Source organism: Penicillium crustosum (genome assembly GCF_028827405.1).
Source record: "Penicillium crustosum strain IBT 35664 chromosome Unknown utg000001l_segment0_segment0, whole genome shotgun sequence".
Taxonomy (NCBI): Eukaryota; Fungi; Ascomycota; class Eurotiomycetes; order Eurotiales; family Aspergillaceae; genus Penicillium; species Penicillium crustosum.
Window position 1 is genome coordinate 4,390,437 of NW_026623122.1, and position 26,229 is coordinate 4,416,665.

The 26,229-nt window shown below is 39.1% G+C and overlaps 4 protein-coding genes across 4 annotated transcripts; 3 read left to right on the plus strand and 1 right to left on the minus strand.

The window, feature by feature from the left end:
• Window positions 1-675: 675 nt before the first annotated feature.
• On the minus strand, window positions 676-807 carry N7487_001647 (uncharacterized protein; the record flags this gene model as incomplete). Its single annotated transcript, XM_056869395.1, has 1 exon — window positions 676-807. One exon carries the CDS (start codon window positions 805-807, stop codon window positions 676-678), a length of 132 nt encoding a protein of 43 aa, XP_056734179.1.
• Window positions 808-16,704: 15,897 nt separating this feature from the next.
• N7487_001648 (SANT/Myb-like DNA-binding domain-containing protein) lies at window positions 16,705-17,886 on the plus strand (the record flags this gene model as incomplete). The annotated part of the gene is made up of 1 exon (XM_056869396.1): window positions 16,705-17,886. One exon carries the CDS (start codon window positions 16,705-16,707, stop codon window positions 17,884-17,886), a length of 1,182 nt encoding a protein of 393 aa, XP_056734180.1.
• A 1,580-nt stretch (window positions 17,887-19,466) lies between these two features.
• N7487_001649 (uncharacterized protein) lies at window positions 19,467-20,515 on the plus strand (the record flags this gene model as incomplete). The annotated part of the gene is made up of 3 exons (XM_056869397.1): window positions 19,467-20,070; window positions 20,119-20,217; window positions 20,337-20,515. 3 exons carry the CDS (start codon window positions 19,467-19,469, stop codon window positions 20,513-20,515), a joined length of 882 nt encoding a protein of 293 aa, XP_056734181.1.
• A 3,414-nt stretch (window positions 20,516-23,929) lies between these two features.
• Window positions 23,930-25,376, plus strand: N7487_001650 (uncharacterized protein; the record flags this gene model as incomplete). Its single annotated transcript, XM_056869398.1, has 2 exons — window positions 23,930-24,134; window positions 24,181-25,376. 2 exons carry the CDS (start codon window positions 23,930-23,932, stop codon window positions 25,374-25,376), a joined length of 1,401 nt encoding a protein of 466 aa, XP_056734182.1.
• Window positions 25,377-26,229: the final 853 nt, after the last annotated feature.

Sequence of the window (26,229 nt, forward strand, 5' to 3'; positions counted from 1 at the left end):
GACGCTTCCTTTAGAATAAAATACATCTATAAGAGGCACGAGATTCTTATAGGATATTCGCCTTAACTATCGAAAAACGCGGTCCTAGTAGGTCTTCCGTTCCTTAAGGAGACAGACAGGAAAACCCTCGATATCTTTAAGCGCAATAACGCCCGGTCCCGCTTAATCAATATTATAAGACCTATAATACTGAATTTAGGAGTCCTTTTTAAATCCCTATAAAGCAATTAATATAGGGGCTAGATTTATAGGAATACCAAATCGTAAGAGGGACCTTTCTTACTCCTTTATAGTATATTTCTACTCGATAAAATATTGTTTGTCTCTATTCTCATTATTTTCCAGTTACAATAAATAGGGTAGAAAGGTTTTTCGCTTTAACAAAGACATAGAATATTATAGTAACACTAGAACCTATAAAGGGAAAACCATACTTAAACCGATACGAAATTAATATACAAGCCGTTTTAGTCTCCTAGGCCGCCACGCTATTATCTACTACGCTTATATACTACTCGCCTATTATATAATTGGAATATACTTTTCGAGTTCTTCTCTAATAATATAGTACATTCCGAAACTGGTGCGACCACCGACACTCTTCCCGCCCCTACGCCAGGACACATTAGTCTCGATATAAGGTTCTCCCGGAGTACCCTTATACAGTAGTAGACCTCATATCCGCCCGCGAGCGGCCCTCTGAGGGCCGCCCGCAGACCCGCACTTTTGCGGGCGGAGGGCAGGCGACGCCTGCCCGCGGGTCGGGCAGGTTATTTTCTTGCCCTCAGAGGGCGGCCCTCCAAACATTTTGAGGGCCGACAAACAGGACAAACAGGGAAATCCCTAGACTTGCATAAAATATGCATTTCTCGGCTGTATTATTTAGTATTTGGTTTACAGCTTAGTATTATAGAAAATAAATACAACTAGGAGTACTCATTTAAACTGGCTAGATAACATCAAATCTTAATATAAATATCTTATTTTTTGAGGAACTAATATACATTATGTAGCTTTAAGTTCTACGGCGTTTGTCACTCTCAATTTCATAACCATCAAGTTTACTTGAGCGCTTCCGAACCCTCCCTAAATGCCGTTGTGTATAAGGCAACTCAGGCTCACTATCCGTATCCTCCTCCTACTCTTCAACCTCCGATTGAGTACGCTGCCTCTGTTGTGATTGGCCTTGATCAACTACTACTTGGATAGTACTATCCTCATCCCCTATATCCTCATAAGTATTACTACCCTCGTTATCATTACTTATAGGTTCAAAATGATGAGTATTGGTTGTATCCCTCTCCTCTTGGTTAGCTTGTATCTCTTCATATAAAAGATACTTATTAATTAAAGCTCGGTAGGTATCTTCGATCTCAAATTTTGATATATATATAAACATTATTAGATCTTGAACTGTTGATACCTTTAGAGAGCCTTATCGGTAGTAATAGATATCCCGGGCGGAGTTGAAAAGGCGTTCTATACCCGCCCCTATAGCTGGTATTGAAAGTATATCGCGTATAAGGTTTGTAAGAGTAGGGTACTGATACTGATGCTCTTTCTAAAATAAATAGGTAGGCGTTCGCATAATACCTTAAATATAAGTTAATATAGGATAGATAATAAAAAGATATAACTTACTACTATTAAGGTATAGACTGCGACAACGCCCGTTTTTGTGGAGACATTTTTAGCGTCGCCAAGACATATGCGGGCACTCTTGGCACGGTGGGTACTGCCAAGAACTAGTTATGTACATAAAATCGCCGAATAGGGTAATTTTTGCATTATTTTTGCATAAGGATGGGCGATGGGCGTCGAATTTCAAAAGGCCCACGGGCCGTGGACACTTTCTAGTGCCCATGGACGGGCGATGTCGCAGTCTATTAAGGTATTCCTTAAGCTCATTATATTTACTTAATACTAAGGGCTAGGACTCTTCTACCCCGTATTCTATTTCAAGCTCTAAAATCGCGATTGCGGATGATTGAGCTCTGGATAATAATTGTGTATCTAAATAAAGTTTCTTATAGGGCTGAAAGTATTCCTTAAAATTTACTCGATAGATTGTACGCTAGTTATTAACCGGATTATCCTAGTCCTTTCCTTTAAAAAAGTTAAGCTTTTATTAGGGTAAGAGAATAGTACTAATTGCGTAAAGATTGTTATCAATTTAATCGGTCTAACTATAATATTATAAAAGCTTCTTCTCTGCTACCTTAAGAGAAGTAAGTATAAGCTACTTCTACGTAATCTTCTTCCGTTTTAAGGCAGTCTTTGACTTTTCAAGGTAGTTAAAGAGCTTATTATAGATATTAAAGATTAGGTGAATACTAATATCTTTAGTTTTAGAAAGAAGAGTAGTGAATTTGAAGAAAGGCTGGGTAATCTAAAGAAGATAGTCAATCTGTCGCTACTCTTTTGGACTTAGTATAAAGTGTTCCTAGTCGTACTAAGCGTAGAATTTATTAAAGGTTGATTAGAGCTATTTAGTACGTCGGAGTATTAAAAATATCGAATTCTAGCGAGTTCGGATATCCTAGATCGGAATAAGCCTTAGCTCCTTAGTTTGAAGGTTACAAAATGACTCTCTCCGTTATAGACTTACGTTAATATAGATAGTAAGGTTTCGGACCTATATAAGAATAGAAGGATTAGTATAATGAAAAAAGTAGGGTTATAGGGGTATACCTTATTAAGCGTATCAACAATTTCTCTTTTTTATTGCCTTATACGAAGAGATCGAATACGGTCGTTAGACCAGTCTATCTCTGTACTCTTATTCTTTAGAATTGCCTTTATCTTCCTAAGAAGATCATTTAGACTAAGCTAGATAATATAGGCAATATAAGGAACCCGAACGATTATAGCACTATTATTTAGCTTAAGAGACTAGAGTGATTCTTAGATACTTACTATTATAGTATTATTATTTGATATATTATCGATAGTGACTATAAGTACTCGATCTGCAATCTTATACTAATAGAGAAGCTTTAAAACTACGTTACTTAGGTTGATACCTAAATATAAGCTAGATAATAGTTCAAATCTAAGAAGAACCTCTTGATACTCCCAATACTAGTCGAGGAAGTAGCTAGTAACGGCTATAAAGGCCTATTAAAACGGAGATATCCAGTAATCTAATACAATCGAAAGCTTTATATTAGGAGGAAGCTTATTAAGAATAGACTGTTACTATTCCTAGATATACCGCCGTAGTCGAGACTGTATTATAACTACAGAAGGGATCTATAGTTATGTCGGGGTAAGTCGGGTAAAGGTAATAACCTTACGAAACTCTAGGTGTTTAATAAACTTAAAGGGGAGACGGGAGAGGGTAAGTAGTTATAAGAGCTTCTATTCCTATACCTCTTATATAAAGACTGTTGACTTACTTAGTACGTTCTGCGCCTATTAATCTAGAGAGTTATTAGTAAATAATAATAGAAAAATTGTATAATATATATAGTATTTACGAGTAGTCCCTTAATATTACCCTTCTAGGTACTAGATTTACGATAGGTCGGTCTAGCTAAGTGTCGATAAAGTACAGTTGTTCTATACTGCCTATTTGCTAGATAATCGAGGACTTTATAGTATTGACAATATATTGCCTCTAGTTTGCCGGTTTTTATATCAGTAACTTGATTAAATTGGTTCTAGTAAGCGGCTATCCGGTTGCTATTCCAGTTTAGTCGTTTTTTTGTCTTTCCAAACTCAGTCTCTAACTACTAGGAAACAAAATCATCTTTTAATATATTAGTATATAGAATAAACGCTATTGATCGATCTAGACTAATATACTGAAGTAAAGAAGGAATTAAAGGTAGAGGAATTGGGGTAAGAAATCTAGAATTTAAGGTAGTATCAAATATCTGCTAGCTTTCGGAAACCTTAGGGGTTAGGAATTGCTTATTCGGAAAGCAGAGAAGAGGGTCGGTTAAATTTATAGGATTACCGTCGTAGATAGATAAAGAATAGATATCTGAGAACTGAGAAATTTGAGATATTGTTAACTAAATAATCACTTATAGAGTTTATTTTAAAAACAGGATAGGAATCAGAAGGTAGATATAGACCTCGTCCTCACCCGCATGGACTCGGAACCGACCCGACCCTCAACCCGCATTTTGCGGGTTTCGAGTCCTTACCTAGGACTCGCGGGTAGAACTCGGAGGGCCAGGGAATTAGTACGGGTCACCCGCAGACTTATTTCGGGTCCACAAACAGGACAAACACCTAATTCTTGGCAGTTACATTAATTATAAAGACTTGGTCTATATTTTTGATTATTCTTATATTTTTCACTTTCTATCTTATAGCTTCTGATTTCTATTTTCTTTACAGTTGAATTTAGAGAAAATGAGGGCATTCCAATTGTAAAATAACTATCTCATCGTTATATCATAACCATTTAGACGTACTAAGCATACTCGCGCCCTTCCAGTTATACGGTAAACTGGAAGATCTATATCGTTCTCAATATTATCTTCTTTAATACCCTTATCCTCGCTATTTCTATCGTCCTCGTTAATAGATACGACACTTCTCCGCCGTTTTCCTAATACAACCGTACTTAGCTATAGTATCTCCACTACTACAATATTATCCTCCTTATTATTACTAATCGGTTCTAGATCGTTTATACCGTTTTCGCGTTCTTCGCCTTCCGCTTATATTTCTTAGAATAAGAGATACTTATTTAATAGTAGACGCTCCTTATCCTCTATCTCAAACTTTAATATAAACATATATATTATAAGCTCTTAAATAGTCGATAGTTTTAGAGAACCCCGACGGTAATAATATATATCGCGTGTAGAGTTAAAAAGTCGCTCAACTCTAGCTCTAGTAGCTAGAATAGTGAGTATATCCCGCGCTAAGGCAGTAAGCGCGGGGAATATACGCTCATTCTCTCTCTAAAAAACACGAGGCGTAGTCGCAATAGTGGCTATATTTAGGGTTAGTTATAATATAATAAGGGGGTCCAGAGTACTTACGACTATTAAGATACTGGCTTAGTTCGTTATTAACTAATAATACTTCCGATAGAGGTAGTGCCTACCTATATATCTTCTTAAGTTCGGATAGTCCTAAGTTTAAAGATACCGCTCTAGGCTCCTCTCTATATATAAGACGGTGCTTATATAGTTTAAGGCGATCTTTAAGACTCTTCCGATACCGACCTCGCCAATTAACCTCCGGATCCTTCCAATCTTTACTTATAAAGAATTGGAGCTTATTCTATAGGGATATAATAGTACCAATTATATAAAGATCACTATATATATTATCAGTCATACTATAGTACTATAATAGTTTGGTTTCAGCAGCCCTAAGGGCATTAAGTATTACCTTTTTCTATAGAACTTTCTTCCGTTAGAGCCGTACTTTCGATTACTTAAGATAAGTAAACAGCTTATTATATATACTAAATACTAAGTAGATAGTAATATCCTTCGTCTATAAAAGCATAGTAGTAAATTAGTAGAAGGGATAGGTAATCTAGAGAAGATATTCAACTTAACGCTATTCCTCGCGAGTAATTATAAGCTCGTCTATCTAGTATTATTTACAGAATAGCTTAAGAAATAGTTAGAGCCTTTTCGTACGTTAGAGTATTAAAAAAGTCGAGTTCCAGTAGGTCTTTATATCTTAAATTGGTATAAGCTTTAGTTCTATAGACTAAAGCTTATATAATAAATCCCGCCGTTATAGACTTATATTAATAAAAACTACTAGTTACCTAATCTATAATAGTATTAAGGTTAGCGTTAAGTATAGATTTAGGGCTAAAGTCTTACCTTATCTAGAGTATAGATAATCTTAAGCGTTTTAGATAGTTTTATTAAAGGACCTTTATAAGGGCGTTTACCCCGGTCTTTATACTAATCTAACTTAGCTATCTTATTTGTTAGTATTGCTTTTATTTTGCTAAGAAGATTATTAAGGCTCAGTTGGATTATATATATAATATATAGTACTCGGATAATAGCTGAATTATTATTAATCTCAAGTAAGTCAATTGAGTCTTAGAGACTCGATATTAGCGTATTGTTGTTTAAGGCGTTATCTGTTATAATAGCGAGTATACGGTTTATAATATCGTATTATTATAGAAGTAATATCAAAATAGTACTAAGATTGACACTAGAATAAGATCTAGAAAGAGGCTTAAAACTAAGAAGGATCTCTCGATACTCCTAATCTTAGTTAAGAAAATAGCCTATTATAGCTATAAAAGCCTATTAAAATAGCGATATCTAGCAATCTAATATAAGCGATAGCTTAGTATTAGGGGGAAGTTTTCGAAGAACGCCTTATTATACCTCGAGAATAAAGTTCTTAAGCCAACATCTTATAATCTTAGAAGATAGTATTTAGGGGGGTATTACGGGAAGTCGAGTATAAGAAATAACCTCCTAAAAGGCTATATACTTAATAAACTAGAAAGAGAGACGAGATGTAGTAATTAACCTAAGAATCGATCGCTCCTATCTATCCTAGGAGAAAGATACTAGCTTAGTAGTAGGACTACTCGCCTAGTATATAAGTTAGAATATAATAGACTATATAGATTCAATAGTCTTACCGTATATTCTATAGCCTTCTTAATATTTAGCCTTCTACTAGCATTCCGGCAATTAACCCCCTTAATATACTTATTTATTAAAGATATTCTACTACGGCCAGCTCCTAGGTAATTAAGGACTCGGTTACAATTCCTATATATTATATAAGGTTTCCTATTACGAATATCGGCTACCTAGTCGAATTTACCCCAGTATTCGGCAGAATATTTCCTATCCTACTTTACTTTCTTCTACTTCCTAAAATATATATAGATCTACTAGGCTATAAAGTCGGTATTATCTTCTATTATCTAAAGAACGTATTATTTTATACAATTAGGACTAACCCGTTATAGATTATCGGGGACAGGAGGGGGTAACGAAAGTCGCGCGAAATCGGAAGGAGGTAAGGAACTTTAGCTCCCTATAGGTTTAGGTATCTAGAGCTAGGGAACCAATAGATCGTTAGTAAAGTCGAATAAGATATTATTAAGCTGACTATCATTATTATAGAGAGATAACTGTAAATCAGAGAAAAGCGAACGCTAAGATATAATAATTATATATCCTTCTAATATAATTAAGTAAAAGATAAAGGAATTGAGGATATACTCTTTTTTTGCGACCTTAGGCCTTAAACAAATATATAATAGGACTTAGGACTTACTATAGATTTTAGTATCCTAATCACTATAGATAGATATATTATATCTATAGACCCACTTTAGTTCAATTTTATCGCTAATTGGCTATATATTTATAGGTTATAAGGGTTACCCGCCGAATCACCCGTAAAATATAAGGGTTACCCGCCGAGTTACCCGCAAAATATAAGGGTTACCCTTATAACCCGCAATAAAGTCTTAGTAGTTTTAAACTCTAGTTTAAACCGGGTTATAATCTTTGATTACTATTTAGAGCTATATTTTATACAATCTAAGGGTTTCTAATAAACCTAAATAAAAGATCTTATAATTAATATTAGAGTAAGACAAAATTTAGTAGGAGATTTATAATTAAAGGTAGAAAGATAAAATAGTAGAATTTAGCTAAAGTATAGACTCTATACTTATAGGTAAAATATATATTTCTCTTATAATATATATAGACTACTAAAATATCCTTCTACTACAACCCAAACCTAGATTCTAGTATTTTTATTCCTTAAAACTAGTATAAGGTATACTATAAATAAGATATATATAATGATTTCCTAAATTTACATATAGTTAGGAAGAGTTATTGTAAGTAAAGAGAAGGGTAAACAAAATAATAGTAAATAACAGTAATTTATCAAATAAATCATCCATTTTGTGCAGCTCAATTAGGAAATAATTATATATTTGCGGGTAACGCGGGTCGGTAAGGGTAAGTCTTGGCAGAGCAATGCGGGTTGAGGGTCGGCTCCCAATTCCCTCTGAGAGAACCGACCCGTATGCGGGTCGGTTTTCAATTCTAGTTTGAGGGACTCGGTGCGGGTGAGGACGAGGTCTACTTTTTTATATAGTATACTATTAAAAATAGAAGATAAATATCTCAGCTATATATTTAAATATTATATTTAAGTAAAAGTAAGCTCAAATATATAAAATTAGGTATAGGAGATTAAGAAGAAGTTATTAACTTAGTATTATAGTCAGTCAGTAGAGATATATATATTTATATATATACTATACTCTCCAGTTTTAACTAAGCTCTATATATATTAAAAATTATACTAAAATATAATAAATCCTTTTTTTTTATAGTATTAGATACTATAGATAGGTCTTTATTTTATCCTTTTATTTCAAAACTACTCTTAATATTATATTATTAGTATAGAAATCAATATCTGGACTACGATATCGCTTATAGACGGGCGGGTAGGCACTACCTATAGGCCTTAAGGCCTTTTTAGTAATTAAGTAGAATTCCTTAACCTCGTGACCTATATTATTTATATATTTTTTCTTTATATTTTTAAGTAATTTAATTATATATATATAGTAGTAGTATTAGTATATAGTAGGTTTAGAAGTATAATGATTTAATACTACTACTAATTTTCTAACCGAGGTCAGAAAAATGAGCTTTAGAAGCCTTTATACAATAACTTAATACGACTATCAATTTTCTGACCGAGGTTAGAAAAATAGTAGTAGAAGATATAATAATTTGATACGACTATTAGTTTTTTGACTAGGGTCAGAAAATTAAGCTTTGGAAGCCTTTATATAAGAAATTCTATCAAAATACTAGGGGATCGGGTTGACCCTCAAAACTGACTATATCCCTGACTTAATAGGACTCCTATAGGACTCCTACGGGACTCCCGCGGGACTCCTATAGGATACCTATAGGACCCCTACTATTATAAAGCTTGCTTAACTAATCGGGGAGCTGTAAATAGAAGGTCTTACTATCTTATAATCTATCTTCGCGCTAGTTATTACTCGGCCTACTATAGAGTACTTAAGGTATAGAGGATTAGACTGCGGCATATCCGCTCCAATGGATATCAGATCGATCCTTATATCCGCACTAGCATAACTCTCGCTTACTTTCTCCCTTATAGCCTATCACATAATCTTAATACAGCTTACCAATATTTCCTTACTACTGAAATAAACGTATATTTAGTCCTGACAGAACCAACCCCTTAAATCGACGGTCGGCACTTTAAAATTTTAGGAAATAGACATATATCGAAGGTCTCCTTATACAGTATTTGTAGGTGGTCTTATAGTTTTCTTAGTCCGACGTTATATTGTAAAGGTGGCCGTAGATTGACGATTTTGTGGTAAGTTATACGTAGAAATATATATTTACCTACTATTAACTATAATAAACTTCGTAGGAAACAGAATATAGAAAATCAAAACTGTTATTATTAGATAAATTCTTTTAGTTTTAGGCTTAAATAAAAGCTAAAAGTCCTATCTATCTACTGATTATTTTTTTAATTTATTCCGACTACTAGAACTTGAGAAATCCGAGATAGAAGTTCTCGAAATACGGACTTAACGAGTTTCGATATCTTACGGATATCTTGTAGATATCTATAAAATATCTATAACATATCCACAATATATCCACAAAATATCCGTAAGATATCCGCAATATCCTTAAGATATCCTTAAGATCCGTAGGATATCCTCTAATTATCCGTACTAATATATAATACAGCCAATTATCTAGGTAAACTATATTAAAAGTAAGTCTAAGTTAGAATATCCTAGTACGTTTACTTTACCCCTAAAAACCTCTACTAGTTCAGATATAAGCCTCTCTATTCTTTTAAGTACCCTACTATATTATATATTATAACTGTTAACTTCTTAATGTCTCAATCACAGTTCTTATTTACTAATTCGGATATAGATTTAGCTTCTAATCGGATTTATCCTAACAACTTCTCTGATTTTTTGGGTATCTAAACACCGGTCCTATCGATATCGCCGACTCGTTTAACTCGTTTAACCTTTACGCCCTTATCCCTTACTCGCGTCGGACCTCCCCTTCAAAAGTACTGGGTTTTATATCTATCTGATTCTATATATAATAATATAGAGGACTTACGGAATAAATTCGTTAGTTAGTGGCTTATAACTGAGTATAGATCTTAGTCTGATATAAAGAATATAATTCGATAGGAATCAAAAAGTAAATCGGATATCTGGGACAGCTTCTACTAGGTTACGAATGATAAAAATAGAAAGCCGAAGGTTATATATAAGGTATACCTCTGTATAATTGGCTATCTAAGATTCCGGCGTACTAGTTCTTCGCCTATAACAGTGTACCTTAAAACCGGAGTATATTTAAAGAAAAGTGGCCCGAGAATCGACCAGCTTATTAAAAGAATAGTATGTTAACCGGGTTACTTAACTAGTATTACTATAGTGGGCAAGTTCTTTATAATTTAGTAGCTAATATTAAGTACTACAATCTAGCTAGGTACTACTAGTATATTATTCACCTAAGACCGTCTCTCCGATACTATTCTAAGATTCATTTCAACTATATATCTACCCTTTCGAGTGATTGAATACCCCCAATTCTACCGTATATTAGAGGTTACTTAGTAATTATCTACTAAACTTACGATTCTATCAGTACGAACTATTCGACGTTATCTCGATATTATAGTCTAGAATAACTAGAAGGGGATTCTATAGAGACTTCTAGAGAGGTACCGGCTATCGATAGCCTTAGATTGCTAGACTTCTCCTTTCCAGTAGGCCTTTATAGCTATTACTAGTTACTTTATCGATTATAACTAGGATTACTATAAGGTTCTTCTAGGCTTTAAGCCTCTCTATAGCTCCTATACTAGTAAAAATCTTAGTAAAACTGTGACCTAGATCCTAACAGAATATAGTATCTCGGATCGTATCCTATCAGTGACTACAGACAACGCAACTAATAATAATACTTTGATATAGAGTATCTAGGAGAACCTTCAGTCTCAGCATTTATTAGATATCTCGATCTTCCGCGTCCTATATATCGCGTATATAATCCAACTGAGTCTCAATAAGCTTCTTAGGAAGCTTAAGGTAGTACTAAGTAATAAGGAGATCGAGTTAGAGTAGTCTAACGAAAAAACCCACTCCTTCTAGAATAAGCGTAATATCTCTAGCGGTATCTAGATTATAGATATATTAAAAAAGGTATATCTTCTACCCCTAGATCCTTATAATAGCTAGACTAATAAAAGTATAGAAGATCTAAGGACTAGTAGTCTTTATTAATATAAGCCTATAACGTCGGGAGGTATTTATGGCCCTATAGCCGGAGCCTATATTGATTCTAATCTAAGATATTCGGATACAATAGAACTTAATATTTCTAATACTTAACCGGGCTAAGAAGCTCTAGCTATTCTATAATCAGTATTATACTGATTATCAATATCTTTATTTTAAGCTCGATTAAGAAGAGTGGCGTTAAGTCGAATATCTTCTTCTTCTGACAAAGCCCTTCTTTAATTTTATAATAATACTATTAAAGACTAAGGATATTACCGTATATAATATTTATAGTATCTATAATAAGCTTTTCTCCTATCTCGATATAGCTAAGGCGAAGCTTAAGAATAAAGGTATAATCTAGAAGAAACGGATATTACAGGCACTCTAAATAGTAAAGAAAAAGCTCTCTAAGTACTATACTGCTACCGAATACGAGTCTTATAGTAATATCTACGCTTTAGTAACAATCTTCTCTCTATTAAAGAAGGTCCGGTACTTTTCCTCGACTGATTGGTAGGGCGATATTAATTATATAAATCGTTATTAAAAGGTCCTAAACCGAGAGTTTAATCGATATAGGAAGATACTTACCTATAATACTAATAACCTAGCGGTACTAGAGACTTCTAGAGTAGCTATTAATAAGAATGATAACTGTAATCTTAATACTACTTATATATCGCAAAACTAGCTATTAGAAGAGCTTATAAAACTAGATGATAACGAGATTGTACGATATCTTACTCGTAGAACTGAGCGATAAAAACCTCGACTTTTCTAGAAGGAATATAAGCAGAGCTTCCCGACCCTAATAAGGATAGTAAGGGATATTCTATCTATCTCTGCTAGTAGTACTGGTATTAAACGACTATTTAATTGTACTTATGATATCTATTATTACCGTCGTAGTTAATTAAAGCCGAGTATAATCCGTAGCTTAATACTATATCAGTTTACTACTAACTTTAATCTTCGATATAAGGAGCTAGGGATTATTAAAGAGTATCTATCCTAAGGTAAAGCTGCTTTACTAGATTAAACCCGGAGATTATTACTACAGCTTGAGGTCTTAGAGCCTATCAGTAATAACGAGGAGGAGGATTAAGAGACTGGACTTGAGGCTACCTAGTATACTGAGAGCGGTAGTAATGATTCGGATGATAATAGTACCGAGCGACGTAGACGGGTAAAAGGAAAACAACCTCAAAAACGACTATACGACGCTATTGAAGAGGATAATAAGCTTCCAGAGATACCGGTAGATAGGAGTATACTAGGCCGTTCAGGGCGGATTCGAAAACAGTCAAGGCTACCAGATAGCTTCCAGTTAGTATAATAGGATAGTACTAGTATTAGAGCTCGGGCTTTACCCGTATACGCTACCAGTCTCCCCCTAGCCTAAGTTTCTGAATACGGTTATAAAAGAGGGAGAGACCCCTGCTATAAGAGGACTTCTGACCGAGGTCAGAGAATAGGCGCTAGGGCCTAGGAACTACCGGCGCTTACTACCCTACAACTTTAAGAATATATAATACTATCGTAGAGTTCCTATATAGTAAAACTCCTAAACTTTAGCTAAACAGTATATAGGCGCCGTTTAATTAACTCAATTCGACCGTAGCCCTTTACAGTTAGATCTATAAATAGTATATATAAATAAATAAGAAGATTTAAATTCATACAACCCCCAAAAGATCTAGATTTTGATTATTTAACATAACATACTATTACACAAAAAATACAGAGGAAAATATAAAATTAATGCACACCCCTCGAGGTCACGAGTCTAGGTATATTTGTATTGTTTGATATCTATTAGATATCCGCAAATATCCAATAGACATAAGGTCTATATCCAAATCCGCAAGGCTGCGGATCTTGGATATCAAAAAATATCTATATCCGCAGTTTGCGGATATGGATTATGGATATCCGCGGATATTGTGGATCGTGCCGTAGTCTACTATAGCTTACCCTTCTCCCCGTATTATTAAACTTAACGATAATAAAGATAATAACTAAGGAAAAGCCGATACTTAGGTTAAGTCTCCTACCTAGGTAGATAGAAGATATTACTATACTCGCTAGATTTATATAAGTTAATAGGCGGTCCTAGAGATAGTTTAGTTTTTAATACTAGACTAATATATAATAGACGCTCTTTCTCTATTTTAGCGCTTAGTAATACTAGAGTAGATAGATACGTATTCTTAAATTGAGGATTAAGTATACTCCTCGGTAAACGATTTGGATTAAAAATAGAAAGTATAGGATAAGAGTATCCTATTCGAGGATTTAACGGAAAGCTTAGTAAGCCGATTACGTATATTACTTTTCTTACGATATACGTAGATAGTAGAGTATAGTAGTAAGTTCCGATACTAATCGCGGATCTCGGAAAATACGATATAATTCTTAGAAGGAAATAATTTATAGATTATAACGTCTTACTAGACTATCGTCGGTATCGAATAATCTAGCTAGATAAGAAGACGCTCTTCGACGATATATTAAGTAAGATAGTAGTACTAACGCCTACTACTATTCTCTAGAAACCGAAGTTAAATCTAGACCTCGTCCTCACCCGCATGGACTCGGAACCGACCCGACCCTCAACCCGCATTTTGCGGGTTTCGAGTCCTTACTTAGGACTCGCGGGTAGAACTCGGAGGGCTAGGGAATTAGTACGGGTCACCCGCAGACTTGTTTCGGGTCTATAAATAGGACAAATACCTAATTCTTAGTAGTTGTATTAATTATAAAGACTTAGTCTATATTTTTGATTATTCTTATGTTTTTCACTTTCTATCTTATAGCTTCTGATTTCTATTTTCTTTATAGTTGAATTTAGAGAAAATAAGGGCATTCCAATTATAAAATAACTATCTTATCGTTATATTATAACTATTTAGACGTACTGAGCGCACTCGCGCCCTTCTAGTTATACGGTAAACTAGAAGATCTATATCGTTCTTAATATTATCTTCTTTAATACCCTTATCCTCGCTATTTCTATCGTCCTCGTTAACAGATACGACACTTCTCCGCCGTTTTCTTAATATAACCGCACTTAGCTATAGTATCTTTACTACTACAATATTATCCTCCTTATTATTACTAATCGGTTCTAGATCGTTTATACCGTTTTCGCGTTCTTCGCCTTCCGCTTATATTTCTTAGAATAAGAGATACTTATTTAATAGTAGACGCTCCTTATCCTCTATCTTAAACTTTAATATAAATATATATATTATAAGCTCTTAAATAGTCGATGGTTTTAGAGAACCCCGACGGTAGTGATATATATCGCGCGTAGAGTTAAAAAGTCGCTTAACTCTAGCTCTAGTAGCTAGAATAGTAAGTATATCCCGCGCTAAGGCAGTAAGCGCGGGGAATATACGCTTATTCTCTCTCTAAAAAATACGAGGCGCAGTCGTAATAGTGGCTATATTTAGGGTTAGTTATAATATAATAAGGGGGTCTAAAGTACTTACGATTATTAAGATACTGGCTTAGTTCGTTATTAACTAATGATACTTCCGATAGAGGTAGTGCCTACCTATATATCTTCTTAAGTTCAGATAGTCCTAAGTTTAAAGATACCGCTCTAGGCTCCTCTCTATATATAAGACGGTGCTTATATAGTTTAAGGCGATCTTTAAGACTCTTCCGATACCGACCTCGCTAATTAACCTCCGGATCCTTCTAATCTTTATTTATAAAGAATTAGAGCTTATTCTATAGGGATATAATAGTACTAATTATATAAAGATTACTATATATATTATTAGTTATACTATAGTACTGTAATAGTTTAGTTTTAGTAGCCCTAAGGGTATTAAGTATTACCTTTTTCTATAGAACTTTCTTCCGTTAGAGCTGTACTTTCGATTGCTTAAGATAAGTAAACAGCTTATTATATATACTAAATATTAAGTGGATAGTGATATCCTTTATCTACGAAAGTATAGTGGTAAATTGGTAGAAGGGATAGGTAATCTAGAGAAGATATTTAATTTAGCGCTATTCCTCGCGAGTGATTATAAGCTCGTCTATCTAATATTATTTATAGAATAGCTTAAGAAATAGTTAGAGCCTTTTCGTACGTCGGAGTATTAGTTGACACGGTGAGCGGGGCGCTGGAACCGGCTCCCATTGCACCGCCCCTCTGCCGCCCCCGACCGCCTGCCTGTCTCCACTATCCCCTTGCCCCTTCCGGTATGGCGCCATCTCCTCTAGCCCCGTTTAGGTTTAGTGCCGTCCCTGGCCGCTTTACTGCCTCTGCCTACTTGCCGTCTATCTATAAAAGACTGCTCGCCCTCTCCATCTCTTGTCGACGCACTTTCTCTTCTCTTTTTTCCCTTCTGCCCCCCCTTTCTTTTTTTCTTTCTCGCCCTTACCGTCTCCTGCGCATTTGGCTTTCAGCCCGACGCACTGCCCCTTTCATTTTACCGGAGATGCCGCTCGATCCGACGCCGTGGTCGTTCGGACCAGCGTGGGCTGCAATGCTATCCAGTCGCTCAGGAACAGAAACACTGCGGTGATCTAGCCATCCATCGCATCGCATTATTTTGTGTCAATACTTCATTTTCCAAAGAAGTCTACGAAGCTATCTAGATCGCTTTCTGCTGGTGAGACCTTCCCGTTCAGTGGTCTGTTATTCCGCTGGCATCCCTTGTTGCGAAGTCTCCCCAATTGCCCTCCTTGATGCTGCATGCTCTGCTTCATCCGCCCCATCGCGGTCCCCACCTGAGGTTACATTGCACAGCCCTTGGCGTCGCAGATCTACTCTCGGCCGTAAACGCCTCGACCCCCAATCTGTCGTCATCGTCGGCCTCTCCGGTGTATTCGCACCCAATTGATCCATCTCGGCAGCATGCCACGGTCATGCGAGCCAATAGCAAAAATACCGCACATTCGCCTGACCCCGGCCAAATGCAGCGTCGTGAGGTCAATGCCTGGCCGGGCTATGATAAGACCTCACGATAGCACAGTCTGGCGAATAGAGGCTTTGCTAGCGACAGCCGTGGGCATAGGTCATTGGTCGGGAGCCATCAGCGAGATTGGCAGGGGTTGTTGCAGGTGCCCTAAAGCTGAAAAAGAAACTTGTGTCGTCTCACAACTTTGGACGCATCGGCATGGGTTGCAGGAGATGGTCGGCGTCTTCTGCGCTATGAAGTAGGCGGATTACGCCTCGTGGTCTATAAAAGAGACGACGATTCCTCCCAAGTGGCAAATCTGTAATCCCACCTTCCCAAATTCTCCCACCTTTCCATTCTCACCGTGCCCTACCCACTACCACATACCCAAAATCCCGATCCCGTTTTCTCTATTTCTACGAGTGGTCCCGATTCCATTATATCGTGTACTTGCTCAGCAGCCTTTTTCACAATATGTCGAGCGATAGTTTTCGCTTGGAATCTTTCCGGCCGTGGAATCCTTTCCAGGACAAAGCGCAGCCTCTGCGGAATTCTCTCGATATTTGTCGTTATCCAAGTCCTGTCTCGATCACTGCTACCTCGCCTCCCTCCAATTCTAGCAACTCGGCCTCGACGAACCCAAATTTTCATTTTCATAAACCTGAGCGACACCCCCTTCCTCCCCGACCACCAGTGGAGGCTTGCTTGAATGACAGCCTACCACAGGAGATAAACACTCAGCACCAACCCGCTATGCAGGATCAGACATTATGTGTTAACCCCGGAGTTCAGGCGTTCGACTTCGAGGATATTCGCCAACTGCAGGATTTACCAAGCTCTGGAGACGAAGACCGTCCGATGATCTATGATAATCTAGGCGCAGAGTCTCAGCACCCACTCGACTTTGAGTCAGGCGATCCGGGATTCGCTTGCACTACCAGTCAGCACTCTCATACTGGCATTACTAGAAGTTCTGTTCTGACGAGCGAGTGTTGCGACGCAACAATTGATCCGGCAATCCTGGGTGATTACCATTTCCGAGATATTGAGCAGACCCCAGCAAGAAAAGACACTGACGTTGTGGTCCCTTCTCGTTCGTCGGATAAAACTGTTCGTGGCCGCAGCATGCGACCAAAAATGAAACCAAGGCGGCAGTGGTCCAAAATAAACAAGGTTTCTGTCGTCGTGGACAATCGCCACGTGAATAGGACTGGCCGGAGCACTCGAGCAAACGGCCCCGTTAAAATGTCGTTTTCAATTCTTCGGGATCAATTCTCTTCTCTACCGGTCGAAGAGCAACTGCAGTTCTTGTCCTGGCTGTTTCAGGGTGCTTTGTCCCAATGCCTCCATGCTTCATCCAGCGCGGATGGCGCATCGGCATTAGGTTCTATCTCGGGAGAGGAAGAAACCTCGACTCCACCGCCTGCGCAACCATTCGCAGGTGCCAACGTGGTCGATATACAGCATCCTGGCTCCTCGAGAAAAGGACTACCTTTCATTCCGGAAGAGGATCGCCTTCTGGTGAAGCTTAGGAAGGAAGACGCTCTTACCTGGTCGGAAGTGATCAAGCGATTCAGTCGGAAGTTCCCTGGAAGGAGCAAAGGCTCCATTCAGGTGCACTGGAGCACGACGCTTAGGAAACAACTGCTGTCTTAAGCTAGAAATGCATATAGGAAGTTTTGTCGATTTGCTGATACACGGTCATGTTATTTCAAGTATTGTTGTAAACCACCCCTGTCTCCATTTCCAATTTCCAAGTACTTCTTTGCATTGCATTGCACAGCTCCTAATGTTGTAGCTATTCCCCAGCCTCCTTCTTTCGAACGCTGATTTATATTCTGTCCTTATTTTTGGGCGTGTTCGTGCGAAAGGTAACAGTTTCATGTTTGTTGAGCTCGAAGAAGGCATAATGAAACGACCGCCTTTCTTAGGCCTATTATGGCGATTTGGAACTATGAAACATGTGAGTAACTTGTGATGTTGGTTTAGTGAAGGTATGTACCGTCGCAATTTGAGGCTGCAGGCTGGTATGTATGCAGGCAAGTATCGTCAAGCCTAACGAAATAAGAAACAACCCTATTGAGCCAATGGACGCCACCCACAAGGCTCGTTGATGCCTGGCAGCAGTGAGGAGCGGATAATGCCAGAATAATTTGAATGTATTCGTTTCGATATGCCATGGCCTCATGCATATTATCCAGGCTCTAATAACTTGGGCGTGAATGAACCCGAGCCCAGCAAAAGCGAAGATCATAAATGAAGAAAACAAAGCTCTGCGATGCTCCTGTCATTTATTGATTAACAAATTATATCAAAAGGAAGGCAGCTAGTTAAACGTACCGAAAAAGCCATAGAAAATAATAGAATGGCAACTGTTCCTACAAACAATAAGGCAGATACGATATGGGCTAACCAGTGTTGCAAAGTAGAAACACTTAGATACTGACAGAGGTCAGTGTTGCTCTTCTTCTGTTTTCACCATTCTCACCTCATTCAAAATGAGCAAAAGAAGCACACTATCAACTTCCAGCTGTAGCATCCGCTGAGACAGATCTGAAATGTGATTAGCGAGGAAACTGATTTCAGCATAGAAAGCAACTTGCCGTATTTTGGATCTGCTGCCAACAGTGCCAGGAAAACAGAAGTGATTGATCCCAGAAACACGAAACCACCTATCACAGCTTGACTAGAGATGAGTGGTTCCTTGCTAAGCCTTTGCAAGCTCATAGCGTCAATCGACAGGAGCCAGAAGGCAAGACTTGCTCCGCAGAAAATTGATGCTATTATCGACGCAGTCAGTTGGAATATCACCTCAGAGTCCATTTTTATGTTGACACTTTCATTGAGCTCGATCTACACGGTCCATGCCGCTATTTAAATAAAGAGCCCTTTACTTCCCTAGATCTCGCTCAATCCGACAAGGGGGCGTGCATCTGCAGCTCGTTCTTCCTATGAGAGACGTCCCCATTATCTTTCCGGGTTGCGATATTGTGATGGGGAAACGTGAAATAGCGATACTTCCTAGTCATAGACAATGATCAGCTGCTGAAGTCCCAAAAATGGCCCACAGCCCCACCTCTATCCCACCATCCATTGGCGCATTGGCGGTGCACGTCAGCAAACTTAGGCAGCTATAAACTTAGACATCCTCTAAAACTGTGGCCCATAATACTTTCAATCTTCCAACTTTCCAACTTTCAAAACTAAACGTCGACATCCATATCACAAAATTAGCCATGGCTGCTATCATCAATCAATTAAACTCCGTTGCTAGAGATCTGGATGCCTTGAACTTAGCGATGCGTGATATCTCTTTGTCCGGGACCGACCTGCAAACGTTGGAAACGGTCGCTGCAAACCTCAAAGACATCATTGTTGTCATCGAAGCAAAAGCAGGACTACGGAAGCGCCCATGGATGGAGCAGGCGTGGAAGGACAGTGAGCCTTACAGACTCAAAGCGCAATCCATAATTGCCACAGTGCTCAGCAAAGGACGGTTGCACAATCCAGCGGTATTCCGCAGGAACATCAAGTTAATCTACTGCGGGTCACAGCAATCTGAGTTCGATTCCAAAGATACCAAGTGGAGGAGAGGTGTGGTCCAGAAAAGATGTTCTAGGATTCAACAACTTAGCCCAGATGGAATTGTCTCGTGGGCTATTGCTTATCCTCCAACCACATGGGGACCATGCTTTATGTCAAATGATACTTTTGACTGCCTCATAGAGGATATTGAGCCAAGAGACAGGAAGAAGTGGCCGGACGCAGTATGTCAAACACTTTCCAGACTGAAGGACGGGGAAGTTCAGGGGTGCTACAGTCTTGAGCAGCTCGTGCATAGTAAGAGGACCCTTGGAAGAGGCTTTTCTGTAACTGACACTCCGTTAGACCTAGAGAATCCATCCCAGCAAGATGAATTCACTAATCCCGATATGCCTATCCAGGCAGTTCAAACAGCGCCTCGGAACCCCGACAACGAACACCGAGGTAAGACATATCGCCTGCGTTGCCGGATATATTTTGATTCTTTACAGAGATGAAGCACATGTTCACAAACGCCCCAAATACGATGGTGATGCAACTACCGCAACCATTCCGTGCTGCAGTTCAAAATAGTGCGCTGTGGAAGTGGGAAAGGTCTCAGGGACACGGGACAACAGCTTGCGTGGCAACACTTTTCCCGAAGGACGAAACACAGGATGTATCATTCACTATCTGGGTTGGTCACAATGATGGGTATAGACTGAATGACACCTATGGCGTGAAGCATGCACTTTCCTCCTAAACTATCCAGCAGACAATTTCAACTCCCCTCACATACGTCGTGTAGCCCTTCGGAACTGCGAAATTTTTGTACTCGGTGACATTCTCCTCGAGTATTTTTCGATCCTGCGCGTCTTCGTTGAATACTGATATGTATAGTCCTTGAAATTTGATTGTTCTGTCATTTTCCGGGTCCGGAGGAAATCGATGGCTAGCAATATTCCGTTCTTCGCGCCCGGCGAGGGCTTCGTCACCCTTCTGAAAAGCGTGTCAGTCAAGAATGAAGAATAAGGATTTGATGGTGAATCAAACTACCATAGTGCAACTGTAGAATATCAAGCAAGCTGATCAACGTTGTTCAATTTTGGAATGGTTTTATGTTTTCGATCTTCCTTCCTGGTGCGACCTTTCGTTCTGGTATTTGAAGAGAGTGGGGTATGACAACCCAGATTGGGCAGCAAGTCAACGGTGGCCAGCGCAATGCATCGCGTATTTGTGCGCCAATAATTGTTGTAGTAGTATCCCAGAAATACCCAAGTTAAGGTAGCTATGGCCCAAACGTAGGGTTGACAGGCTTGAATAGCAGTTCTGATGATGTTCTTGGGAGCAGGTCGACGTTTGGTCCTCGCGTACCAAGTTAAGAGGATCATAAGGGACCCACATCAGTCGGATCAACTCGGGGTACAGATAATTATGCCCCGTTACAAAGCCATTACATAATTTTTGACTCAAGTGGGGGAATTGCTACAGACACGGCACGTTTTGCTAGTAGCACGGCACATTAGGTAATATTCCCTTTACATAATCAATTTTGACCGAGATCGTTACCATACATTACCACAGCAACTACATTACTTACTACTGTAGCAACTACATTCTATCTACTTCTGCTATAAGAACCACTCTATCTTCTCATTGATCTTACTTCATCCAATTGATCTTACTTCATCCAATTGATCTTACTTCATCCAATTGATACTTGATTTCACCTAATCATGGAGCCACCAATTGAGCAAGTCTTTGAGACTAGAGAGCAACTCCTTACTTCGATACGACAGCATGCCCTATCTCATGGTTATGCTATCACTATCATCAACTCCGCTAAGGAGAGGAATATTTGTCTTGGTTGTGATAGAGGCGGTATATACCATGATCATATTGATGCCCCAGAAGGGGCAAAACGCCGGAAGACAAGTACTAGACGGATGAACTGCCCATTCCGCCTTTATGCAAAGAAGCTTGTTGATACTAATCAATGGGAAATCCAGGTAAGAAATCCTAATCATAATCATGCAGCTACTAATAATATGATAGGGCATCCTATGGCAAGGCGTCCACAGCTTACTAAAGATCAAAATCAAACTATTGAACATCTATCAGATATTGGATCTCGACCGCAGCATATTATAAGTCTATTAAGAAAGGATCAACCTGATATCTTAATAAGACCAAAAGATATTTATAATATAAGAGGTAGTATAAGACAGAAAAAGCTTAGGAATCACTTACCTCTTGAACTTCTTCAACAGATATTAATTCAGAATCAATGGAAATATGCATTTAAACAAGATATAGAAGGTCATGTTCAATTTTTTATGTTCGCTCACCCTGAATCAATTAAGTATGCTAATCAATATAATAGGGTCTTTTTATTAGACTGTACTTACAAGACGAATCGGTATAAGATGCCTCTTTTACATATTATTAGTCTCTCGCCATCGAATTCATCCTATAGTATTGCTTTCTGCTTTATGCAAAATGAGCAGGAAGAAAGCTATAAGTGGACTTTACAGACTTTTTTTTCATGGCTTGACCCCTTACCCTTTTCTCCAGTTCTTTGCACTGACAGAGATCTTGCTTTATTAGGTGCAATTAAATCTATCTGTCCTAGAAGCCCACATCTACTATGCATTTGGCATATTAATAAGAATGTGCTGGCAAAGACAAAGCAATATTTCTCTTCAAATGAGGAATTTGAGGCTTTTATCAAGTCATGGAAAGAGCTAATTAATTCATCAAATATTGATGAATATAATGCTCAATTAGCTAAGTTCACAACGCAGTTTAATCAAATTGCCCCTAATGCTCTTAGATATATTCAAAGTACTTGGCTAACCTATAAAGAGATGTTTATTAGGGCTTGGGTAGGGCAATATCTTCATCTTGGTAACTGGGCTACATCAAGAGTGGAGGGGTCTCACGCTTTTTTAAAAAAGTATATAGGGGGATCTTCAGGTGATATGCTTCATGTTTTTGAGAGAATTAATAATGCTTTACAGGCTCAGTATCAGCGACTTGAATCTGATCTTGCAGAAGATAAGATTAAGAGACTAAATTTCTGCTCCCACTTTCTCTATTCGAATATTATAAAGAGAACATCACGATATTCAATATCTTTGATCTCTAATCAAGCTGCTATAGCTAAGAGAGCTACCCCCGAAGCACCTTTATCAAACTGCACTAATATATTCACTAGGACAATGGGCCTTCCGTGTGCCCACCGAATCGCTAGTTTATTAACAAAACATCAACCAATCCCACTAAGCGATATCCATCAATTTTGGAGGATTGGCCTTAGTAATGAGTCATCTATGTATCTGCCAATACTAGATCCTCTATTACCACCACCAACTCGCAGATCAGCTCAAGAGAACATATCAGATCAAAACATCAAAACATCAAACCAAAAGGTCACTAAGAAGAAAGCACCCTCGAAGTGCTCAAATTGTGGAGAAATTGGCCATACAATCCGCTCCTGCAGAGTGTGAAAAGCATGTAAATAAGATGAAAAGCACAATAAGATTGACTAGAGAGAATTGATTCATGGTCGGGTTCTTATAGTAATGAAGCAGTAGTAGATAGAATGTAGTTGCTACAGTAGTAAGTAATGTAGTTGCTGTGGTAATGTATGGTAACGATCTCGGTCAAAATTGATTATGTAAAGGGAATATTACCTAATGTGCCGTGCTACTAGCAAAACGTGCCGTGTCTGTAGCAATTCCCCTCAAGTGGTAGACTACCAACTTGGCTACCTACTACTTTTACAGGGTCCCGAAGCTATCTTACCACTAATAACTTGGCTACCTACCACTTTTACAGAGTCCTAAAACTATCAGTTTCTAAGAACGAGGCTCGATGTCGTTTATTCAGGTCCAAAAGCGACGCCACCAACTGAATGATTCCTGAATCCATCCAATTGAGGGTGGTATTACTTCATATGCTATGCACCATGAAGCACACTCCCATGCAGCTGAACACCGAATACGTGGGGGAAGCAACGTCTTGCTCGAACGGTGACTAGACTCAGCATCCAACCAACCAAGCATATAAGGCCCCGCGAATTCCCATGTCCTCAAACCTTGGATAACACATCAAAATACCGTTCTCTCCTCATTATCATCACAGCCACGAATACCATTCGATTCTCGTATACACAATGAACGCCATCAGCGGGGGTGGTGCCCAGATGTCTCTTATAGATGTCCTCTTTCCCGGTTTCAGTATGGCCTCTGCCTCCGCGCAGCAGCTTCTTGCTGGTAACCTGGACAGCTACACTCGGCTCCTTTGTACCTTAGGAATGCTTGTCCTCTTCACTCGCTATGCAGTCCGCTATGTTGGGGAGCTAGTGAGAAGCCACTTCAGTTCGTAATTCTTCCTTTGTGATGGGATGAGTCTGACAGCCAACAGCTTCGACAATCCATGTCTCATATTATGACGAAGCGTACGACATGCTAGTCGACTGGATAGCCCACCAACCGTTTGTCCGCAATGCTCACTCAGTAATTGCTCGTGTGAGATCTCCACAGCGAACAACCATCCAAAGCCAAGAAAAGAAGAAACCTTTGACATTTTCGCCTTGGGATGGATCCTTTCCTTTTTGGTATAAAGGACACCTGCTCATACTTCACTGCGCTGTCAAAGACCATCGAGAAGACATCTACATCTCCTCCATTGGCCTTTATCCAAACATTCTCAAACAGCTCGTTGAAGAGTGCCGAGGGAATTACCTTAATAACATTGACAAAAAGATCACTGTCTTTGAGCACCGTGAAGGGGACTGGAAGAAAACTAGGTTGAGACCAGTTCGGCCCGTCTCAACAGTCATTATGGACAAGGAAGTACAAGATGACCTTTTAAGAGATGTGAAGGACTTCCTGAATGAAGATACACAGAAGTGGTACGCCGACCGCGGTATCCCCTACCAACGAGGCTACCTTTTATATGGACCTCCTGGAACCGGAAAATCCAGCTTCAGTCTGTCCCTGGCCGGGGAATTTGAACTAGATATTTATACGCTTCAACTGTCAGGGATTTCTGACAGCAAGCTGATGAAGCTATTTTCTGAGCTTCCGCCGCACTGCATCGTTCTTCTAGAGGACGTGGACGCCGCTGGGATGGGGCGCAGGGACGACTCCGATACAGACCAAGAGGACAAGTCAACCTCTGGAGTCACCCTATCCGGTCTTCTGAATGTTCTTGATGGTGTGTCATCTCAAGAAGGTCGGGTGCTTGTTATGACGACCAATCATATCGAACATCTGGATGAAGCACTCATTCGGCCTGGCCGCGCAGACAAGAAAGTGTATTTCCAGCTTGCCGATAAGAAGATTTCTACTCAACTATTTCACACGGTCTTCAAGCAGACGGCAGACCACAAGGGGTCAAAGCATGAATGCGGCGATGAGGCGATTGAGAGACTTGCCAATAACTTTGCTTCCAAGGTGCCAGACCAAGTTTTCAGTCCCGCTGAGGTTTTGTCGTTCCTATTGGAGCAGAAGAACTCGCCTTTTGGCGCTGTTACTAGTGTTGAAAACTGGGTAGCGAAGACAAAGGCTGGGAGCCAACTGAAGAGAGAGGGTTCCTGGGTACAAGAAGGACGTTAAGAACTAGGAAGAGAGGGCACCCGCGCAATGGAGAGGCAAAGGGGCATAACACCGCGACGACATTTCGTTTGTGGACAGGACTGACCAAGCCTGTGTCGCCAATTGGATGTTGGTTTAATGTTTGAGGCGCTTCACTATTTTTCTGGTTTTTTCCCTGCCCTTTAGATACTTTGACCCTGCCAGTCTTTTTCTTGGCCCATCGATCTTAGCCCATCGATCTTAGGCCCCCACTCTTTCAGTTGTTTCCCATACTTTCACTCCTTAATTTGAACACATTTATCAACTTCAACCTGTATTAGCCAGTAGGTAGCTTGGAGTCCTGTTTGGCCAATGCTCGCGCTAAGAGAAGCTAGATCTCCGCGGAGGAACTTGATGTTGACCACAGAGCCCTAATGCATTGGGCAAGGCTCAAGCGCATATTCAAGATCGCGAAACAATTTGATGTGGTGCTACTTTTGGATGCATTCATGGAGCGTCCGATTGCCTCCCATGGAAGTTACAACCGCCTTGTGACTGCCTTTTTTTGCGAAACCTTGAATACTATGAAGGTATCCCGTCCTATTCTTGACCGCCAGGCTGCAGCCCGAATCAGTTCGATATCCCTTATTACCGGACGCCGACACAGCGTTGATGTCACCTCAAGAAGGTCGGGTGCTCCTCATGACAACAAATCATATCGAACACCTTGACGAAGCACTTTTTTGTCTAACCTAACCCTAACCGAATAATTTCTTCCTCCAGGTGTTCGATATGATTTGTTGTCATGATGAGCACCCGACCTTCTTGAGGTGACACTCTAGCAAACTTGTGCAGGAACGCATAATTATCATGCATTATGCGATAACTAAGCCAA